We start from the raw sequence: 17,617 nt of genomic DNA on the forward strand, positions 1-17,617 counted from the left end.
AAGAATGAGGCTTGTGGGCTGGGGGACTGAGAGATAAATGGGAGAGGGGTGGGGTTGGGAGGGTGAAGGTAGCTGAGAATACAATAGGTAGATGAAGTTGGGGAAAAGGTGATAGGTCAGAGAGGAGGGTGGAGCAGATAGATGGGAAAGACAATGGACAGGCCAAGAGCAGTGAACAAGTTGGAGGTTTGGGACTGGGATAAGGTGGGGGGGAGGGAAAATGAGGAAACTGGTGAAACCCATATTAATCCTGTGTGGTCGCAGGGGTCCAAGGCAGAAGATGAGGCATTCTTCCTCCAGGTGTCGGGTGGTTAGGGTTTGATGATGGAGGAGGCCCAGGACCTGCATGTCCTTGGTGGACTGGGCGGGGGAGTTGAAGTGTTCAGCCATGGGGCAGTGGGGTTGGTTGGTGCGAGTGTTACAGATGTTCTCTGAAACGATCTGTAAGTTGGTGTTCTGTCTCCTTGATGCAGAGGAGACCACATTCGAGTTCAGCAGACACAGTAGATGACATTGGTGGAAGTACAAGTAAATTTCTGTCGGATGTGGAGCCACACTTTCAACTCTGATCTCCTCACGTTTTCCTGATCTGACATTGCATTCCCATCCTTTCCTGCAGATGGAATGATGCTAATCATTACTTGAAGCTTTTACTTTGACTTCCAACTGAGCGTGATGCTACCATTATCACTTGCAACAGGGAAAGCAAGGCACAATATTGGTGCTAATAGGTGTACGCCAACGTGAGGATTGCAGATGCTGGAGATCAGAGTCAAGATTAAAGTGGTGCTGGAAAAGCACAGCAGGTCCGGAGGCATCCAAGGAACAGAAAAATCGACGTTTTGGGCAGGAGCCCTTCATCAGGAATGAGGATGGGAGCCTCTGGGGTGGAGAGATAAATGGGAGTGGGGTGGGGCTGGGGAGAAGGCAGCTAAGAGTGCAGTAGGTGGACGGAGGTGGGGATAAAGGTGATAGGTCAGAGAGGAGGGTGGAGCAGATAGGTCGGAAGGAAGATTGGCTGGTAGGAAACTGGTGAAATCCACATTGATGCCCTAGGGTTGAAGTGTTCCGAGGCGGAAGATGAGACGTTTTTCCTCCAGGCGTCGGGTGGTGAGGGAGTGGCGATGAAGGAGGCCCAGGACCTGCATGTCCTCAGCAGAGTGGGAGGGGGAGTTGAAATGTTTGGCCACAGGGCAGTGGGGTTGATTGGTGCGGGTGTCCCGGAGATGTTCCCTAAAACACTCTGCGAGAAGGTGTCCAGTCTCTCCAATGTAAAGGAGACCGCATTGGGAGCAACGGATACAATAAGTGACATTAGTGGAAGTGCAGGTGAAACTTTGATGGATGTGGAAGGCTCCTTTGCGGCCTGGATGGAGGTGAGGGGGGAGGTGTGGGCACAGGTTTTGCAATTCCTACGGTGGCAGGAGAAGGTGGCAAGAGGCGAGGGTGGGTTGTTGGGGAGGGGCATGGACCTGATCAGGTAGTCATGGAGGGAACGGTCTTTGTGGAAAGTGGATAGGGGTGGGGAGGGAAATATATCCCCGGTGGTGGGGTCTATTTGTAGATGGCGGAAATGTCGGCGGATGATGCGGTTTATGTGGAGGTTGGTGGGCTGGAAGGTGAGGACCGAAGGGCCTCTGTCCTTGTTACGGTTGGAGGTGTGTGGTTTGAGGGCGGAGGTGCTGGATGTGGATGAGATGCGTTGGAGGGCATCTTCAACCACGTGAGAGGGGAAATTACAGTCTTGAAAGAAGGAGGCCATCTGGTGTGTTCTGTGGTGGAACTGGTCCTCCTGGGAGCAGATATGGCAGAGGGATTGGGAATATGGGATGGCATTTTTGCAGGAGGTAGGGTGGGAGGAGATGTAATCCAGGTTGCTGTGGGAGTCTGTGGGTTTGTTTAAAAAAAAATATCGGTGTTGAGTCGGTCGTCATTGATGGAGATGGAGAGGTCCAGGAAGGGGAGGGAGGTGTCAGAGATGGTCCAGGTGAACTTATAGTCAGGGTGGAATGTGTTGGTGAAGTTGAACTGCCCAACCTCCTCGTGGGAGCATGAGGTGGCGCCAATACAGTCATCAATGTAAAGGAGGAAGAGCTGGGGAATGGTGCCGGTATAACTATGGAAGATGGACTGTTCTATGTAGTCAACAAAGAGACTGGCATAGCTGGGGCCCATACGGGTGCCCATGGCTACTCATTTCGTCTGGAGGAAGTAGGAGGATTCGAAGGAGAAATTGCTAAGGGGTAAAGACATTTCCACCAAAGGTAGTCCAAGCCCTTGTTTGTGTTTAGCAATTAGAACATGCAGGTAATACAAACTGAGCCTCGAGGTTTGAATGTGTTGCTGTACGTTCAACCTAGTTTGCTGCAGGAGGTTGATTTCACTTTGCTTTCCTGCCTGGTTTTGCATAAGGTGTAGTCATTTACCATGTGGTAATAGGTAGCATACTGCAACAACATTTTAGCATTCTTCTTCATGCTGTGATATGGTTTACATAATCACCGGTAATTATAATCACAATGTTGCCGGATCACAGCATTTTTAATCCATTCGTGAGACGTGAGTGTCGCTGACTGGGCCAGCACTGACTATTATCCATTTCTCATTGCCCTCGAGAAATTGATGGTGACCTGCTTTCCTAAAATATAGCAGCCCAAGTACAGTCGTGGTGGTGTTAAGAAAGGAGTTCCCACACAAGGAAGGAATGACACTATTGTTCCACGTCAGGGCGGTGTGTGCCTTGGAGGGGAATTTCCAGGTGTTGGTGTTCATTTACATCTGTTTGGTTTTCCAGGCGGTAGTGGTATTGGGTTTGCTATCTAGGGGATCCTGGGTGAGTTGCTGCATTGCATTCTGTAAATGGTACACAACGCTGCGATTGTGCATCAGTGATAAAGGGGCTGAATGTAGATAATTGTGGATAGGGCTACTTTTTCCTCAATGATGTTGAGCTCCTTGAGTGGTGTTCAGCCTGCTCCCATCCAGGAAATTGTAAAGTATTCTAACATACTCCTGATTTATGCCTTGTAGATGGTGGACAGGCATTGGGGTGATGAGGGTTGCTCCCTCTGACTTGCAGTGTTATGGGGAGTGCGGTTGAATTTCCACTCAGTGGTAACCCTGAAGATATTTTTGTGATAGTAATGCAATTGAATGTCAAGGGGCAATGATTAGATTCTGTCTTCTTTATGTTGGTCAGTTTCCCCTTATCCTCTCTGTCCAGACGTCTCATGGCCTTGTATATCTATGTCCAATCTCCATCCTTCCTTTCTCCAGAAAAACAGCCCTAAATGTTCCAATTAGTTTTCAAACTGAAGTTTTACCTTTCTGAAATCATTCTCACAAACCTTTTTCATCATGGTTTCATATGTCTTCACATCCTTCCTAAAGCTCACAGCCCAGAATTGGACAAAATACACTAGCTGAGGCCAACTTGAGCCTTATACAAAGTTAGTGTAGCCTCCATGTTCTTGTATTCTCTGCTTGTATTAATAAAACTCAGGATACCATATGCTTTATTAACTACTCAATCCATCTATTCTGCTACCCTCTATGACTTATTCACATATACAGATTTTACACTAAATTTGGCAGCGTGAAATTTTTGTGCAATGCTCATGGAACTGCTGGTTATAGAGTCAGAGTGTGATGTATTTTACCTTCTAAAATAACACTTGAATTCAATTTCCTGATGGACCAGCACTTACCATTTAAGGAAGTCCTTAAAAATAGTGGAGCAAGCAGAAACCTACTTTTCTATATTGCTGTACCAGTATAGGTTCGATAAAACAATGCTCCTGAATCCATTATGTTACACCTTCAATGGATATTTATGCCCATAGAGTTGAAGACACACAGTTTCAATTGCAGTGTTCTTTAACACATGAAATCTTGAGTACAATTCCCCCGTCAAGGAGTGGCAAAACTCACTGAAGTAAACCAAATACCTCACTTGAATCATCATGTCAACTCTGTTGCCTAAATAGAAACATCTGTTGGTTTAAATGCACTACTTTTAAATTTAAAAGTAGTTTAATTGCCTATTATTTCTGATATTTGTGATATTTTCCCCTGAGCATCTATTTTTACAGTAACAGTTGGGAATAAAAGGTAATAGACTTTATTCGTTTTCTTGGTGTGTGATTTCCAGGGAATGGCTGTAGAACACGAAGTTATAAATGATTAGTTGACTGGCCTTTTTAAAATCTGTCTTCCTTTTCAGGGCTCTACAAATCACGGTATCCACGTTCTTGGGTTTATTGTTGCATTCGTTGTTTCTTTTGCCTTGGTGTGTTTGATTCTCATCATCTTCAAAAGAATCAGAAATCCTCCTCAGCAGCAGGTCAGTGAATTGACAAGTTGTTCAGTTGGATTCCAGCAACAATCAGCCAGAATGGTTGCTTCCCCATTATGGAAGATTTTAGAGCAAGAGGGCATATTCTTGGAGTAAGAGGTCACCCATTTAAAACAGAGATTATTTTTTCTCTTGACAGTAGTCAATTCTTCACTGCAGAGATCTGTCAAGTCTAAGCCATTAAGTATATTCACGGCTGAGATAGACAGATGTTTAATCAGTAAAGGAAGCAAGGGCTATGGGGATAAGGCAGCAACATGCAGTTGATAATCATCAGATCAGCTATTATCCCATTAAATGGTTGAGTAGGCTCGATGGACCGAAAGGTGCTCCTACATCTTACAGTCGTATTGTAAAATTTTATTTTACGTGAGAGGGGTGATTTGAGAATCTGTAGCAAAATAGGGATCTCTTGTGGATCCTAATGGGGTTCATAAAATATTATCTGAAGGTCAGAAGCTAAATCAAGAATGAAGATCTATCTAGAAGCTCTCAGAGTTTGGCAGGGGGAGAATTTCCTCCTGCTTTTGTGATGGAAGAACGAAAGAACTTTGATGAAAGAGCAAAAGAACACCTGAAATTGAAAGTGCTAAAGGCACTTCTAGGTAATTGCTGTGAGAGCATCCATTGGAACATTAATTTTCCCATGCCTGTGATGGCTTCTGTTGTATTTTTGTTTTACTGAATCTCACATCAGCAGTGATGTAGGTTTGATAGAAATCTTGTTTAATTTGACTCAGTACGTTGTCAATGCCAAAACCACCCAAACCGATGGCTGAATGCTGGGGTAGTGTTGTATTAAATACAATGACACCTTCAGAATCCAATACCCATCAGTTAGTGCTCCCATATATAATTAATGAATCTGCCACACTACCTCAGGCTCTTCAGTGTATCCACAGATTGACCTGCACACATTTTGTGTGGAATATTATTTGTCTAGATTATTCTGTGCACCGTTTTAATAATTAATGTTAATAAAAGAGGTGAAGGGGTGAGAATCAAGATATGAGAAACAAGCATCATTGTTATGCCTCAGTCAATAGAGATTAATGCCATAATGCATGTCTGAACTTATGCAAAATCTAAAAGTGTTCAGTTGAACTTCTTAACATTGGAAATGTTTATTTAGCCACTGAAGGAGCAAATAACTCAACTCAAGTGTTCTAACACAAGGGCAGAATTTTGAGGAATTAACATCCACACATCTATAATCTTATTATCCATCTCTTTGAAGACTTGAAGGTAAAGTTCATCTGGGTCCAGAAACTAGTCAGTCCATAGCTCCATCAGTTTGCTTAGTACTGCTTGCCTTGTGATTGTAATTTCACCCATTCCTCTCTCCCTTTCACCTTCTTACTGATAGCTATTAATAAAATGTTTATGTATGCTCTGTAGTGAATATTGAAGCAAAATATTTGTTCACTGCATTGGCTTTTCCTTGATGTCAGCCATTAACTCACTACTCTCACACTGTAAAGGAACAAAACTCATGCTTCTTTCTTTCTCTTTTCCCTTTTGAATATCTGTAGTAACTCTCACTTTCTGTTTTTGCGTTTCTAGTTAGGTTTCTCTCTTTCTGTAATTTCTTCCACTTTATTATCCTTATGCCATTCAGCCCAATCACCTGACCTGCCACATCTTTTCACAGTTAGATGCGTTTTCATTCAGTTTGATGGCTTTCCCTAACTTATTTTGTTAACCACAAATGGTAGGCCCTTCTTTTGGAATTTAATTTAGTGTAGGAATATTCTTAGTCTGAGTCACCTGAAATTGACAGTGTCACCGACAATTAGGGTGAATCTGCCAGAAATAGAGTTGCAAAGATCATTCTGTAAGTCTTGGGGCTAAAAGAATGAAGTTCACTCTTTAACTCTCAACATTCAAAAAACTAAATGTGTACCACTCTGTCTCTAATAATCTATCCCCTAAACGAATATGCCAGTTCCCCTAAATAATTCTGTTATTTAGTCTTCTGAATGTTGAGAGTTAAAGAGTGAACTTGATTCTTTTAGCCCCAAAAAGTAGCTGTAGAATTACAGGATGATCTTTGCAACTGCATTTCTGGCAGATGCCCTCTAATTGTTGGTGACACCACTAATTTCACCCACTTCTATTCAGTGCATTTTATTGTTTAGGTATTGTACACATTGCACTCTAACTCAGCCAAAGACTCGGTCAGGCATCCTGCTCGCAAGTTGTTGAGGCTATTTTATAATGTAGAAGGTGCATACACATGACCCAGTGACTTGCATTGCAGTTGCACCTTCTCAAAAACAATTAAATATCTGAGATTCATACAGTGATTCCCCAACATGCTACCTTTCTGATCAAGGGCTCAGCATTTAGGAATGGTGAGCCTATTCACCATTCTGGCTCAATCTGCTGTACAATGTTTAGTCTATTTTGTCTTGGCTAAAACAAAGTATGCAACTTATACTGTGTTTATTTATAGGTGGAAAAGGAACTGTCAGAATTTAGTTGCACACCAATCGGTGATGCAGCAGAGCATTTTGAGAAATACCTCCAAATTGAGGACAAAGCGATCAGCATTTTGATGCTTGATGATCCAGAGAACATGATGCAGGCTTTTAATGAGTAAGGATTATTTTTAAGAATTATCCAAGTAAATACTTGGTTTTGTACACTGTTATCATTATTTTGGGAAGGCAAACTTTACTGAGGCAAGCCATGTTACACTTTGACAAAGTTAAGGACTGGTGTTTGAAGATAAAATTATTAAGTCACTGTTACAAGCGGGTTTCAGAAATAATCATACGGCAGGAAATCAATATTGCCACAGACTGGGAGAATGTCGGTGGAAGAATTAACTCTTCACTAATTCAGATGGTGGCATTGTATTCTCATTTCAGACTAACTAAATTGGTCCCAGACTAAATCACACTGTCTGACGGTATGATGTGTGCACCAACAGGCTCAGCAAAGCACAGCTGGGATATGTCTGATTAACATTGAACCACTGAAATAATGCCAGTGCTTGAATGCCCACAGAACATGATTCAGACCTTTGTTAAGTTCTTTTTCAAAATTACCCAAGTAGATCATTTGTTCTTCCTACATTACTGTCCAAAAAGAAAATTTTGAAATTGACTTGAAAAGGACACTGGCTTAGCAGTAGGGTTGTGTCTTTCCTGCTTTTTAGGCATTACAGGCCTCCCAGAGTGGAAGGCTTAAAGTGCATGTTTACTTACTTCAGAATTTCAAAACCGTATGGTGCAGACAGAGGCTGCTGAGACCAAGAAGTGTCGTCTAAGCACAGTTTCCATGTGATGGTGATAATTGCCCTTTTTTGAGTCGTGAGTTTTTGACACCCACTATCCAGTTGCTGCTCCCCATTGTTCCTTCTGCCAATTACTATAATTCTGCAATTCCTAGCTATTGAAACCTCTGCCAAGGGAAAGAGGTTCTTTCTAATCCCCTGTCTTTCAGCTCCTCATCATTATACACACCTAATTTAAATCATCATTATGCGCACCCCAATTAAATCATCATTATGCGCACCCCAAATAAATCTACCACCAGCGTCATCTGTGACAAAGAAAACAAAACAATCATTCTATCAAAACCTGGAAGTGAAAATTTTCCAATTCTGGTGAGGTCCTCATAAATCTGACCTGTAATCTGTCCAGTACATTCTTGTTCTTCTACACAGTGGGGGTCTAACTAGCTTTTATCATGGATAGAGTGAGCAGAGGGTAGTAATAAATGTGCCATTTTTCATGTTGGCAAGCTGGAGTTAGTTAAGTACCACAATGATCAGCACTGGATGACAACTATTTACAACCTGTATGAATCACTTTGGAGTGACTGTGATAGTGTAAGATTTACATACTTCTGAATGTACAGAAACAAGCTTTATTGAACATAACTACATACACAGGATATGCAGAGAGGACATCTTACTTAGAGCCCTACTGACTCAGTTCCAAATGATCTGCGATCACTACGGACAAGGTCCTTTTGCACATGCTTAGTAGCCATATTTAGAATGAAAATATAACTCGCTTAACTTTACAGGAACTGAATGTGCCAATGACACAAAGATAGCTAGGAAAGCCAGTTGTAAAGAGAGATAGAGGGTGGTGTCTTCTGTTTGAGACTCACTGTAGAGGCAGGCCTAAAAGCAGGAGGTACTCTAATTTAGAGGTTGGTCAGGTTTTCTTCTGCAATGACGTTCTTCCTATCTTAAAAAATGTGCAGATGGATAAAATTCCAAATTCTATGAGTAAGCGAATTGGAGCTTCTGTTCGGTCCCCACAGGGTGTTTCCAGGTTCCAACTTAGAATCATAGAATCCCTACAGTATGGAAGCAGGCCAATTGAGTCCATACTGGCTCTCAGAAGATCATCCAACTCTATCCTTGTAATCCTGCATTTCCTATGGCTAATCCACCTAGCCTGCACATCCCTGGATATTATGGGAAATTTAGCCTGACCAGTTCACCAGACCCTGCATATCTTTGAACTGTGAGAGGAAACCAGAACACCTGGAGGAAATCCACACTGGAAGAATGTGCAAACTCCACACAGACTGTTGCCTGGTTCCCTGGCACTGTAAGGCATCACCACTAACCAATAAGCCATTGTGCTGCCTTCTGGTGTCAGTAGTTGAAGGTAAACTCAATGTTGTCCCAGAGGACCATCATGCTGCTCTCCCATCATATTTACAAGGTACCCTGACAACTTTTCACTCTCTGCAACAGGGATATGCAGAGAGGGCCAAAGGGAAGTTCTTTTCCCAGGGAGTGGGGACAGCAGACCAGGCCAACTGATGAAGGAAACATGGACAGTGACATTCCCTCTAATGTTTCTTGCTGCTGTTCAATATCCATGCTAGGCAGAGGCATGCAGAATCAATGTGTCAGCATGCTGATCAATGTGCGTAGAATTTCCCAGCTGCTGAGCAACATAGGGTGAACTTTGTTGGGCAGAGGTGACTGGAGAGGCCAGCACCCATGACAGTCCTAGAGATGAACAGCATGGAAATATACCCTTCAGTCCAACTTGTCCACACCAACTGGATATCCCAACCTAATCTAGTCTCATTTGTCAGCACTTGGCCCATATCCCTCTAAACCCTTCATATTTGTATACCCATCCAGATGCCTTTTAAATGTTGCAATTTAGCAGCCTCCACCATTTCCTCTGGCAGCTTGATCTATACACACACCACCCTCTGTGTGAAAAAGTTGCCCCTCAGGTCCCTTTTATATCTTTCCCTTCTCACCCTAAAACTATGTCCTCTAATTCTGAACTCCCCCTCCCTAGTGAAAAGACCTTGTCTGTTTACCATATCCATGCCCCTCATGATTTTATAAACCTCTATATAAGGTCACCCCTCAGCCTCCGACACTCCAGGGAAAACCCAACCTATTCAGCCTCTCCCTGTAGCTGTAGAAGATCAAGAGACCCTGGTTTCAGTGCCTCAAGAGGATGAATGTTGTACTGCACTCAGCCAAGATATGTATCATTGTCTACTGAATGCTTCACAGCCCTGTGAGCTCGCATTGTCAGGTTGCCACTGCAGAGGACTCTCACAGATGAGACTGGATGTCAAGAATATCCATCAGATGCTTTGAGGACAATCAATATCTGTCACTTAGTTACAGCTATCAAGGTAGCACTACTTGCATCACAAAGCTGCTGTCTCTTACACATCAGTCAAGGCTTGCTCTTAAAATGATAAAAGGATACACTATACAAGACTCAGTGACTCATGCACCAATAGTTCACTGACCTTCCTTCACAACTAGGAGAATGACCATATCTGCTAGATTGCCAGAAAGGGCTCACGTGGGACAAGGATACAGCCACAATGGTGGCTTTGAATGGCTCTTCTGAGCAGTCCAGGGAACAGAAGCATCGAACGTTGTATATCTAATGATGGCCTTACTGGATGCTTGGTGAACCTTGCAACATTGTTTGGCATTGGCTGAAGGATTCACACTGTGCTCATTAGCCATGCCTTTTGGGGTACCCCTTATCACCCACGAATTACTCTGGAAGTGATGCAGAGGAGTGAAGGTTTGAGGAACTTGAGAGTTATGCAGATTGTAAGTATCATGACAGACTCCTAAATAGTGAGCACACAGGAATGGTCACAGTCAATACTCCCTTGATTAGAGGGAACTCAGCAATGGCTGCTCATCGAGTTATCATAACATAAACTTGAATGCTTTACTCCGTTACCTATATGGCTAATTATATATTTTATCTATATTAGATTTAGAAATCAAAGATCCATTAACCAGATTTCTTTAAAATTCCAAAATTATTGATTTATATAAAACAAAACCTTTTTCATAGAGATATCAAGCTGATTAAAACATGCAGTTTGTAACATGATGACATAAATGATCACAACCTCTACATGTCTTAAAAACACATCACCAGGTAAGGTGAAGAAAATTGATTTCTCTCTGCAGAGACTAAAAACACTTAGCCAATATGTCTTCACCTCTTGAAACAAAAAGGATAAAGTTTGAAATGCTAAGACAGTTGTCAGTTGGACACTTTTTGGCATTCTAGGAGAGAGTGAGGCCTGCAGATGCTGGAGATCAGAGTGGAGAGAGTGGTGCTGGAAAAGCACAGCAGGTCAGGCAGCACCCGAGGAGCAGAAGAATCAACGTTTCAAGCATAAGCCCTTCACACAGTCAGATTTCACCCAACACTCTCCGCGGTTTCTGGGGATCTTTGCAGGCACAGTCATTCATGAAATAGCAACAAACTCTTTTAATGGTTTCTAATGTGAGAGCAGCTAGAACAGGCTCCAGGTACCACACTGGAACCACAATATGGGTTATTTTCCACAAGCAGGAGATTAGAACTGAAGAGTCCATTTCTTTTGGAAGGCTTCTCCCCAGCTACTCTGAATGGTATCCAGAGCAGAAACTAAAACCTGACAGACCCATTAGGTAGCTGATCTGCAGTAAACAAGAGTTATTGTAAGATATATGACTACCAAGAAATGCTTTGTTTAAAAAAAAGAGTTCCAATGCCCTATCATGGACCTCATTTTGAAAAAGGACTCCACAATCTTTTAAATTCAATTGCACAAGAATAATTATAAGTGAAGTTGTCATAACACTGATCATTTCCACTAACTGTTTCCAAGCATTTACTATTAGCCATTTGACTATCAAGGAGTGTCTTTTTTTTTAAAAAAAAAGGTCTCCTGTCAGAAAAACTGAATTTGTGCTTCCTGCCAATGAAGTTCTAAAAGCTCCAGGTGGGTGTGGAAGATTCCATCCAAGAAATGTGTAAAAGGTTATAGATCAATGAAGCAAGTGGGCAAGAAATTGGCAGATGGATTAGTATGTGGGAAAGTATGATCTCATCCATGATGAAATGTCCAACCCTAATTATCCGATCATCTGTTTGAAACTTAGGGCTTTAATTTGGTCCTTTATGACTCCTGACATTTCATGGATTTTACCTTGGTTAAGTATAATCTTTTGATACTGTTAGTCAGATTAATAAAGCCTCAGATATTTTGAGTTTGATGCCAAATCTAATGTTGGCACAGACATGACGGCCAAATTACCACCTTCTGTGCTAAAACAAGCACCATTCTTTGTTAGACTCTTATCGTTTTTTTTTATATTGCTGCTCTGATATACAGACTGGCATCTCTCAACCTAATTATTCACTCACTTTATTTTACTTTGTTATTTCTACTTGTCCTTCTATATGCTGTATTGCTTTTTAGAGCAAAAGCAGTGATCCTTTTTAATTTTATTCTGTGGAATGAAGTTCTTATAATCCGGTTGGTTTGGTATATGGCAGCATATGGTTCATTAATGTAACTGAATTCCATGCGCAGTATTTCAACTCTAACGACCCAAAGGATTAGATTCCCTCCAGCAGTTCTTTAAAAGAAATTCATTTGCCACTAAAGTGTCTTGAATTTCCTTTTGAATCTTTAATGCAGCATTAAAATGTTATACTGCTAAAATAATTTCAGAAATTTGGCATCGTTCTGGCAGAATGCATATAACTATTGAGTATCCTCCCTTGTGGTGCAATAGCAGTGGGGAATAACACCAGGAATTTTTTTAACTACTAGATACTGAGCAACCTTCTACCTTTTTGTCTCTACTCCTCTAATCCACCTGCTTCTTTTCTTCTTCCTTTCTTTATTGTCTGTCTCAGGCTTCACTGTGTAAGGAATGGATATTGGAGTTCATTGGTTAACCATTTGCTTTGTGATGTACCAAAATAGTTTGCTTTCTTCTTCTTTAATTATTCATGAGGTGTGGCTGCTGCTGTCAAGGCCAGCACGTTATTGTCTCCGAGTGTGGTGCTGGAAAAGCACACCCGGTCAGTCAGCATCTAAGGAGCAGGAGAATTGATGTTTCGAGCACAGAGCTCTATGCTTGAAATGTCGATTCTCCTGCTCCTCGGATGCTGCCTGACCTGTGCTTTTCCAGCATCACACGCTCGACTCTGATCTCCAACATCTGCAGTCCTCACTTTTTCCCAAATTATTGTCTATCCCTAACTGCCCTGAATAAAGCCATTTCAGAAGGCAGTGAAGTCACCTATATTGCTATGGGTTTGCAGTCACATAGGAGCCAGATCCAGTAAGGACAGCATGTTTCCTTCCCTGACGGATATTAGTGCAGCAGTCGGGGTTTTATGATGATTGATATGCTTACATGGTCACCGTATTGAGAAAAAGCTTTCTATTCAAGATTTATTAATTAAATTCAAATTTGACCAGCTGCCAGGGTGGGATTGAATTCGCATTCCCAGAGCGATTGCCTTTTGCCCATTATATATGCTTGGCTGAGAGCCAAGACATCCAAACATTTTCTTGAAACACCTGAGCTCTCACTTGATTGACACATCTCGGTTGTCTGATCACTTGGTGTCAATGTTTCCTTGCAAAAGGTAAAGGAATTTTAAGATTTTCAGTTTCTGTGAATGAAATCTAAAGGGGCTAGATTTGTCCATTTTTATTGCTGTGTTGTTTTTAAAAAACTCTTTTTAACACGGTAGAAAGTTATCAATGAATGATTTGTTTTTTACATAGTATATCTACTATTCACTTTAAGGCTACGTCCTGATTGCCCAGACCCTGTCCACAATCTGCGAGGGACAAGTCAGGAATGTGGTGGAATGCTCCCCACTTGCAGGAATTAAGGATGCTCCAACAACATTTGAAGCGTGACACCATCCAGACTGAAAAACCCTCTTGATTGGCACCATATCCACAAATCTAACTCCCTCCACCACCGATGCTCAGTAGCAGCAATGTGTGCCATCTACAAGATGCAGAAATACACCAAGGCTACTTATAGAGTCATAGAGATGTACAGCATGGAACCAGACCCTTCGGTCCAACCCGTCCCTGCCGACCAGATATCCCAACCCAATCTAGTCCCACCTGCCAGCACCTGGCCCATATCCCTCCAAACCCTTCCTATTCATATACCCATCCAAATGCCTCTTAAATGTTGCAATTGTACCAGCCTCCACCACATCCTCTAGCAGCTCATTCCATACATGTACCACCCTCTGTGTGAAAAAGTTGCCCCTTAGGACTCTTTTATATCTTTCCCCTTTTATCCTAAACCTATGCCATCGAGTTCTGGACTCCCTGACCCCAGGGAAAAGACTTTGCCTACTTACCCTATCCATGCCCCTCATAACCCTCAACAATGGGCATCTAGAAAGACAAGGGCAGCAAATACATTGGAACGCCACCACTATGCACATTCCCCTTCAAACCTCTCATTACCCAGACTTGGGAAATATATTACTTTTACTTCAGTGTTGCTCCAGAATGCTCTGTTCAATGTTAAAAATCACACAACACCAGGTTATAGTCCAATAGGTTTAAGTGGAAGCATACTAGCTGGTGTTGTGTGATTTTTCACTTTGTACACCCCAGTCCAACACCGGCATCTCCAAATCATGCCCTGTTCAATGACATTGTGAGAGTACCTGCGCCACAATTGATGGCCGCTGTTCAAGAAGGCAACACACCACCACCTTCTCAAGGGCAACTGGAGATGAGCAATAAATGCTGGCCCAGCCATGGTGCCCACATCCCCTGAAAAATACTGTTTTCATTTTGAGTATGGCGATGGAATTACTATAGCCTGGCATGGAAGGATTGCAGGAGGGAGCATGTAGTATTGTGGATTGGACATGGGAAATGCATGGCAGCTAATAGCTGAACACCCATTCTGGTTGTTTTCTAACTGAGACAGAATGCCACAGTGCCAAGGCAGGCATTTTAAACTGCCCGACTCCACACCTGGTAGTCCTTGTCAGCTGGCACAACTGGGTATGAAGCACCTACCTCCCTAGCAACAATATTCCTTCCATTGTGCTCACTTTCTCTCAGTGGGAGTGGGCTGAGCTGGGAGGTTTCCTGACACCCACTACCTGCTTCAAGGATGAAAATCCAGGCCCAAGATCTCAGGTTGAGAAGACCGTTCATCATCCCCTTCTGATGGAAGATCATCTTGACCTGAAAAGTTAGCTCTGCTTCTCTCTTTGTGGATGTTGTCCAACCAGCTGAGTATTTCCAGCGTGTTTTTGTTTTATTTCTAATTTCCACTACCTGCAGCAATTTCCTTTGGTGTTCAGTTAACTCTGGAATCACACAAATTATGTGACTTACTAATGTTACATGTCCGTGATCTGTTTCTGGCTATAGTATTTTTCTCTTTAAAAACATCAATAGTTGAAACTTAGATATAAACTTTAGAGTTGAAGAGATGGGAAATTTAGCAGTGTTTGAATATGTCTTAAAGAACCCCATGCCTGAGACTGAAAGAGTGTTTGGCATAGCTGGGGTCCAGTTGCATTTCATTCACATTACACGTATCAACAAAAATAAAAACTCGACATCAATTATGTTTATGCATCATTCAACTCATGACTGCTTAAAATCTGTTGAAAGAAACCGCATCCTCCTCGCTTTGTCAGAAATAACGAAACCATTCTATTTGTGTTACATCGTGTTTGATTGTTAGCCTATCATGACCTCAGTCTTCAATGACATGAGTCACTGGTTGTACATTCTTACAGAAATAACATCAAAATAAATGAACTTTTAAGACGTCTGCATGTGTGTTTGCACTATTTAGAGCTTCTGCTTCCAGTATTGGTGGTTTCTTTCTTAATCTGAAATATTGTTCTTGTTTACATTCCTGACCACATAAATTAGAGACAGTCTAACGTTCAGTTTTCTTTTACAGTTTGCACATATGGAACTCCATACAGATGGATACACATCTGGAATACTGTCGCAAACAAATGCACATCGATGCCATTGTGTTGTTGCTGAGGAACCTTAAACCTAAGGAAGACCTTTCACCAGCTTTAGAGGAAAGGTTCAGCAGTGTCTTCCAAAGACAGTTTGAGGAGATGGAAACCAGGCTATGGATAGAGCATGATGGGGTGTTAGCTGCATTAGCGGCTCAAAGCGACCAAGAGACTGGCGAGAGAATGGCAGCTCTTCATTTGAGACAAAGGGAAGAGGAAGAAGAAACTGAGCTGCTCATACAGAAAATGGATGAACAGGTATGTGAAGGCCTGTGGTAGTTTTTGTTTTAGTCAGATACAACAGAGAGAGAGTATCTCAGAGTATTGCCATGTCATGTATCATATTTTACGAATGAACAGCCTTAGAAATCTGTATTTAGGGTCTTGAGTATTGCTGAAAAAAAATCTAATTTTATCAAATCTTTTTATCTTGCATTCATCAGGACAATTCGCAAAAATTACCAAAGGGAAAACAGCATTTATACTGTATGAGAGCTAAATGGACTGTGACTGATGTTATATGTACAGCTATACAATAACTAACTTTTATTTATCTTTTGTTTAAATTTTAAGCAAGATTGACTTTGGTTAGGGTATTGGCTGAAAAATGAACCAGAAATCATTGGTCACCTATTTTGTAGAGTTGAAAGGCAGAGTATGTACATTGTCTTTCTGCCTGCAAGGATGACGGCTCTGTGTATTAATGTATTTAGCTTCCAGTATACACAAGGTGTTACACTGAAAGCCTATACAGGTTGTTCAGGTATAACGAGCATTTCATTAACACGAGTTGGCTACAATACGATTGATGAACTGTGCACGCTGTTTGAATAACGCAAATTTTCTACTGAACAGTATAGCAATTTTCTATACCATCTTGTGCAGCATGATTTTCTATAGCGGTTTACTATGGTGTGACTTTCTATAGCATGGGGCTGTAGGGAGCAGAACTAGACTGGACAGTAATTCTAAATTGATTGTCAACATAATTCCTCACACACTCAGGATTATTTAGTAAATCTTCTCCAAGATCGCATTATTTAGTAAATGTTTCTCAACTAGAGAATCACATTTAATGTTGGAAACTACTTTGAGTTTTTCAAACAGCCAAAGGGACGTGTTGTTCGGTATTTGGTAGCTTTATTGCCAAATTACTGCTGTATGGGAAATACCACATTGCGCAGAATGAGTACTTGATCTGTATTTCTTGCTCTGAATGTGTGCTGTTTTTTCCAGCTATTTTGATGTAGAAACATGACTGTATAGACTCTTGCAAAACTCCAGCATCTTTTTCCTGTGGATGAAATTTTCCCATTTTTGTTCTATCTTGTCAGGTGAGATTCATGGCACCCATTCACCATGGCTCACAGGGACTTTTCCCACACAATCTTTCGCTCTTCACCTTATTGTTGATACAAATGGATGTTTTGGTCCCCTGCTTATAGATTAATGTTGTGTGACAGATGCGGGGGGGACTCGGTGGTGTTGGGACTTTGCAACATTTGTGCTAATGACACCTAGTTACACACCATTTTAGATACTGCGAGCCAGGATCTGTCCTTCGCACTAGGGTGCTCAACTGCTATCGCTGAGGACGTGGCCCAGAATGGAAGGTTAACACCCTGCTTTGCAGACTGGGACCTGGAGGCACTGGTGAAAGGATACTGAAGGGAAGGGCCATATTTTAGGAGAAAGTGAGGACTGCAGATGTTGGAGATCAGAGCTGAAAATGTGTTGCTGGAAAAGCGCAGCAGGTCAGGCAGCATCCAAGGAGCAGGAGAATCGACGTTTCAGACATGAGCCCTTCTTCAGGAATGAGGAAAGTGTGCCAAGCAGGCTAAGATAAAAGGTAGGGAGGAGGGACTTGGGGGAGGGGCGTTGGAAATGCGGGGGCGTTGGAAATGCGATAGGTGGAAGGAGGTTAAGGTGAGGGTGATAAGCCGGAGTGGGGGTGGGGTTGAGA

General features: G+C 42.1%; 1 protein-coding gene across 1 annotated transcript in view; it reads left to right on the forward strand.

The window, feature by feature from the left end:
* The window catches only part of LOC122539417 (limbin-like), a 173,184-nt gene that overhangs the window by 36,095 nt on the left and 119,472 nt on the right, over nucleotides 1-17,617 (forward strand). The window contains exons 8-10 of the mRNA XM_043674234.1: nucleotides 4,223-4,342; nucleotides 6,810-6,952; nucleotides 15,588-15,912. Coding sequence (XP_043530169.1) covers nucleotides 4,223-4,342; nucleotides 6,810-6,952; nucleotides 15,588-15,912 — 588 coding nt within the window. The remainder of the gene's footprint in view (nucleotides 1-4,222; nucleotides 4,343-6,809; nucleotides 6,953-15,587; nucleotides 15,913-17,617) is intronic.

This window comes from Chiloscyllium plagiosum, chromosome 32 (assembly GCF_004010195.1).
Source record: "Chiloscyllium plagiosum isolate BGI_BamShark_2017 chromosome 32, ASM401019v2, whole genome shotgun sequence".
NCBI lineage: Eukaryota > Metazoa > Chordata > Chondrichthyes > Orectolobiformes > Hemiscylliidae > Chiloscyllium > Chiloscyllium plagiosum.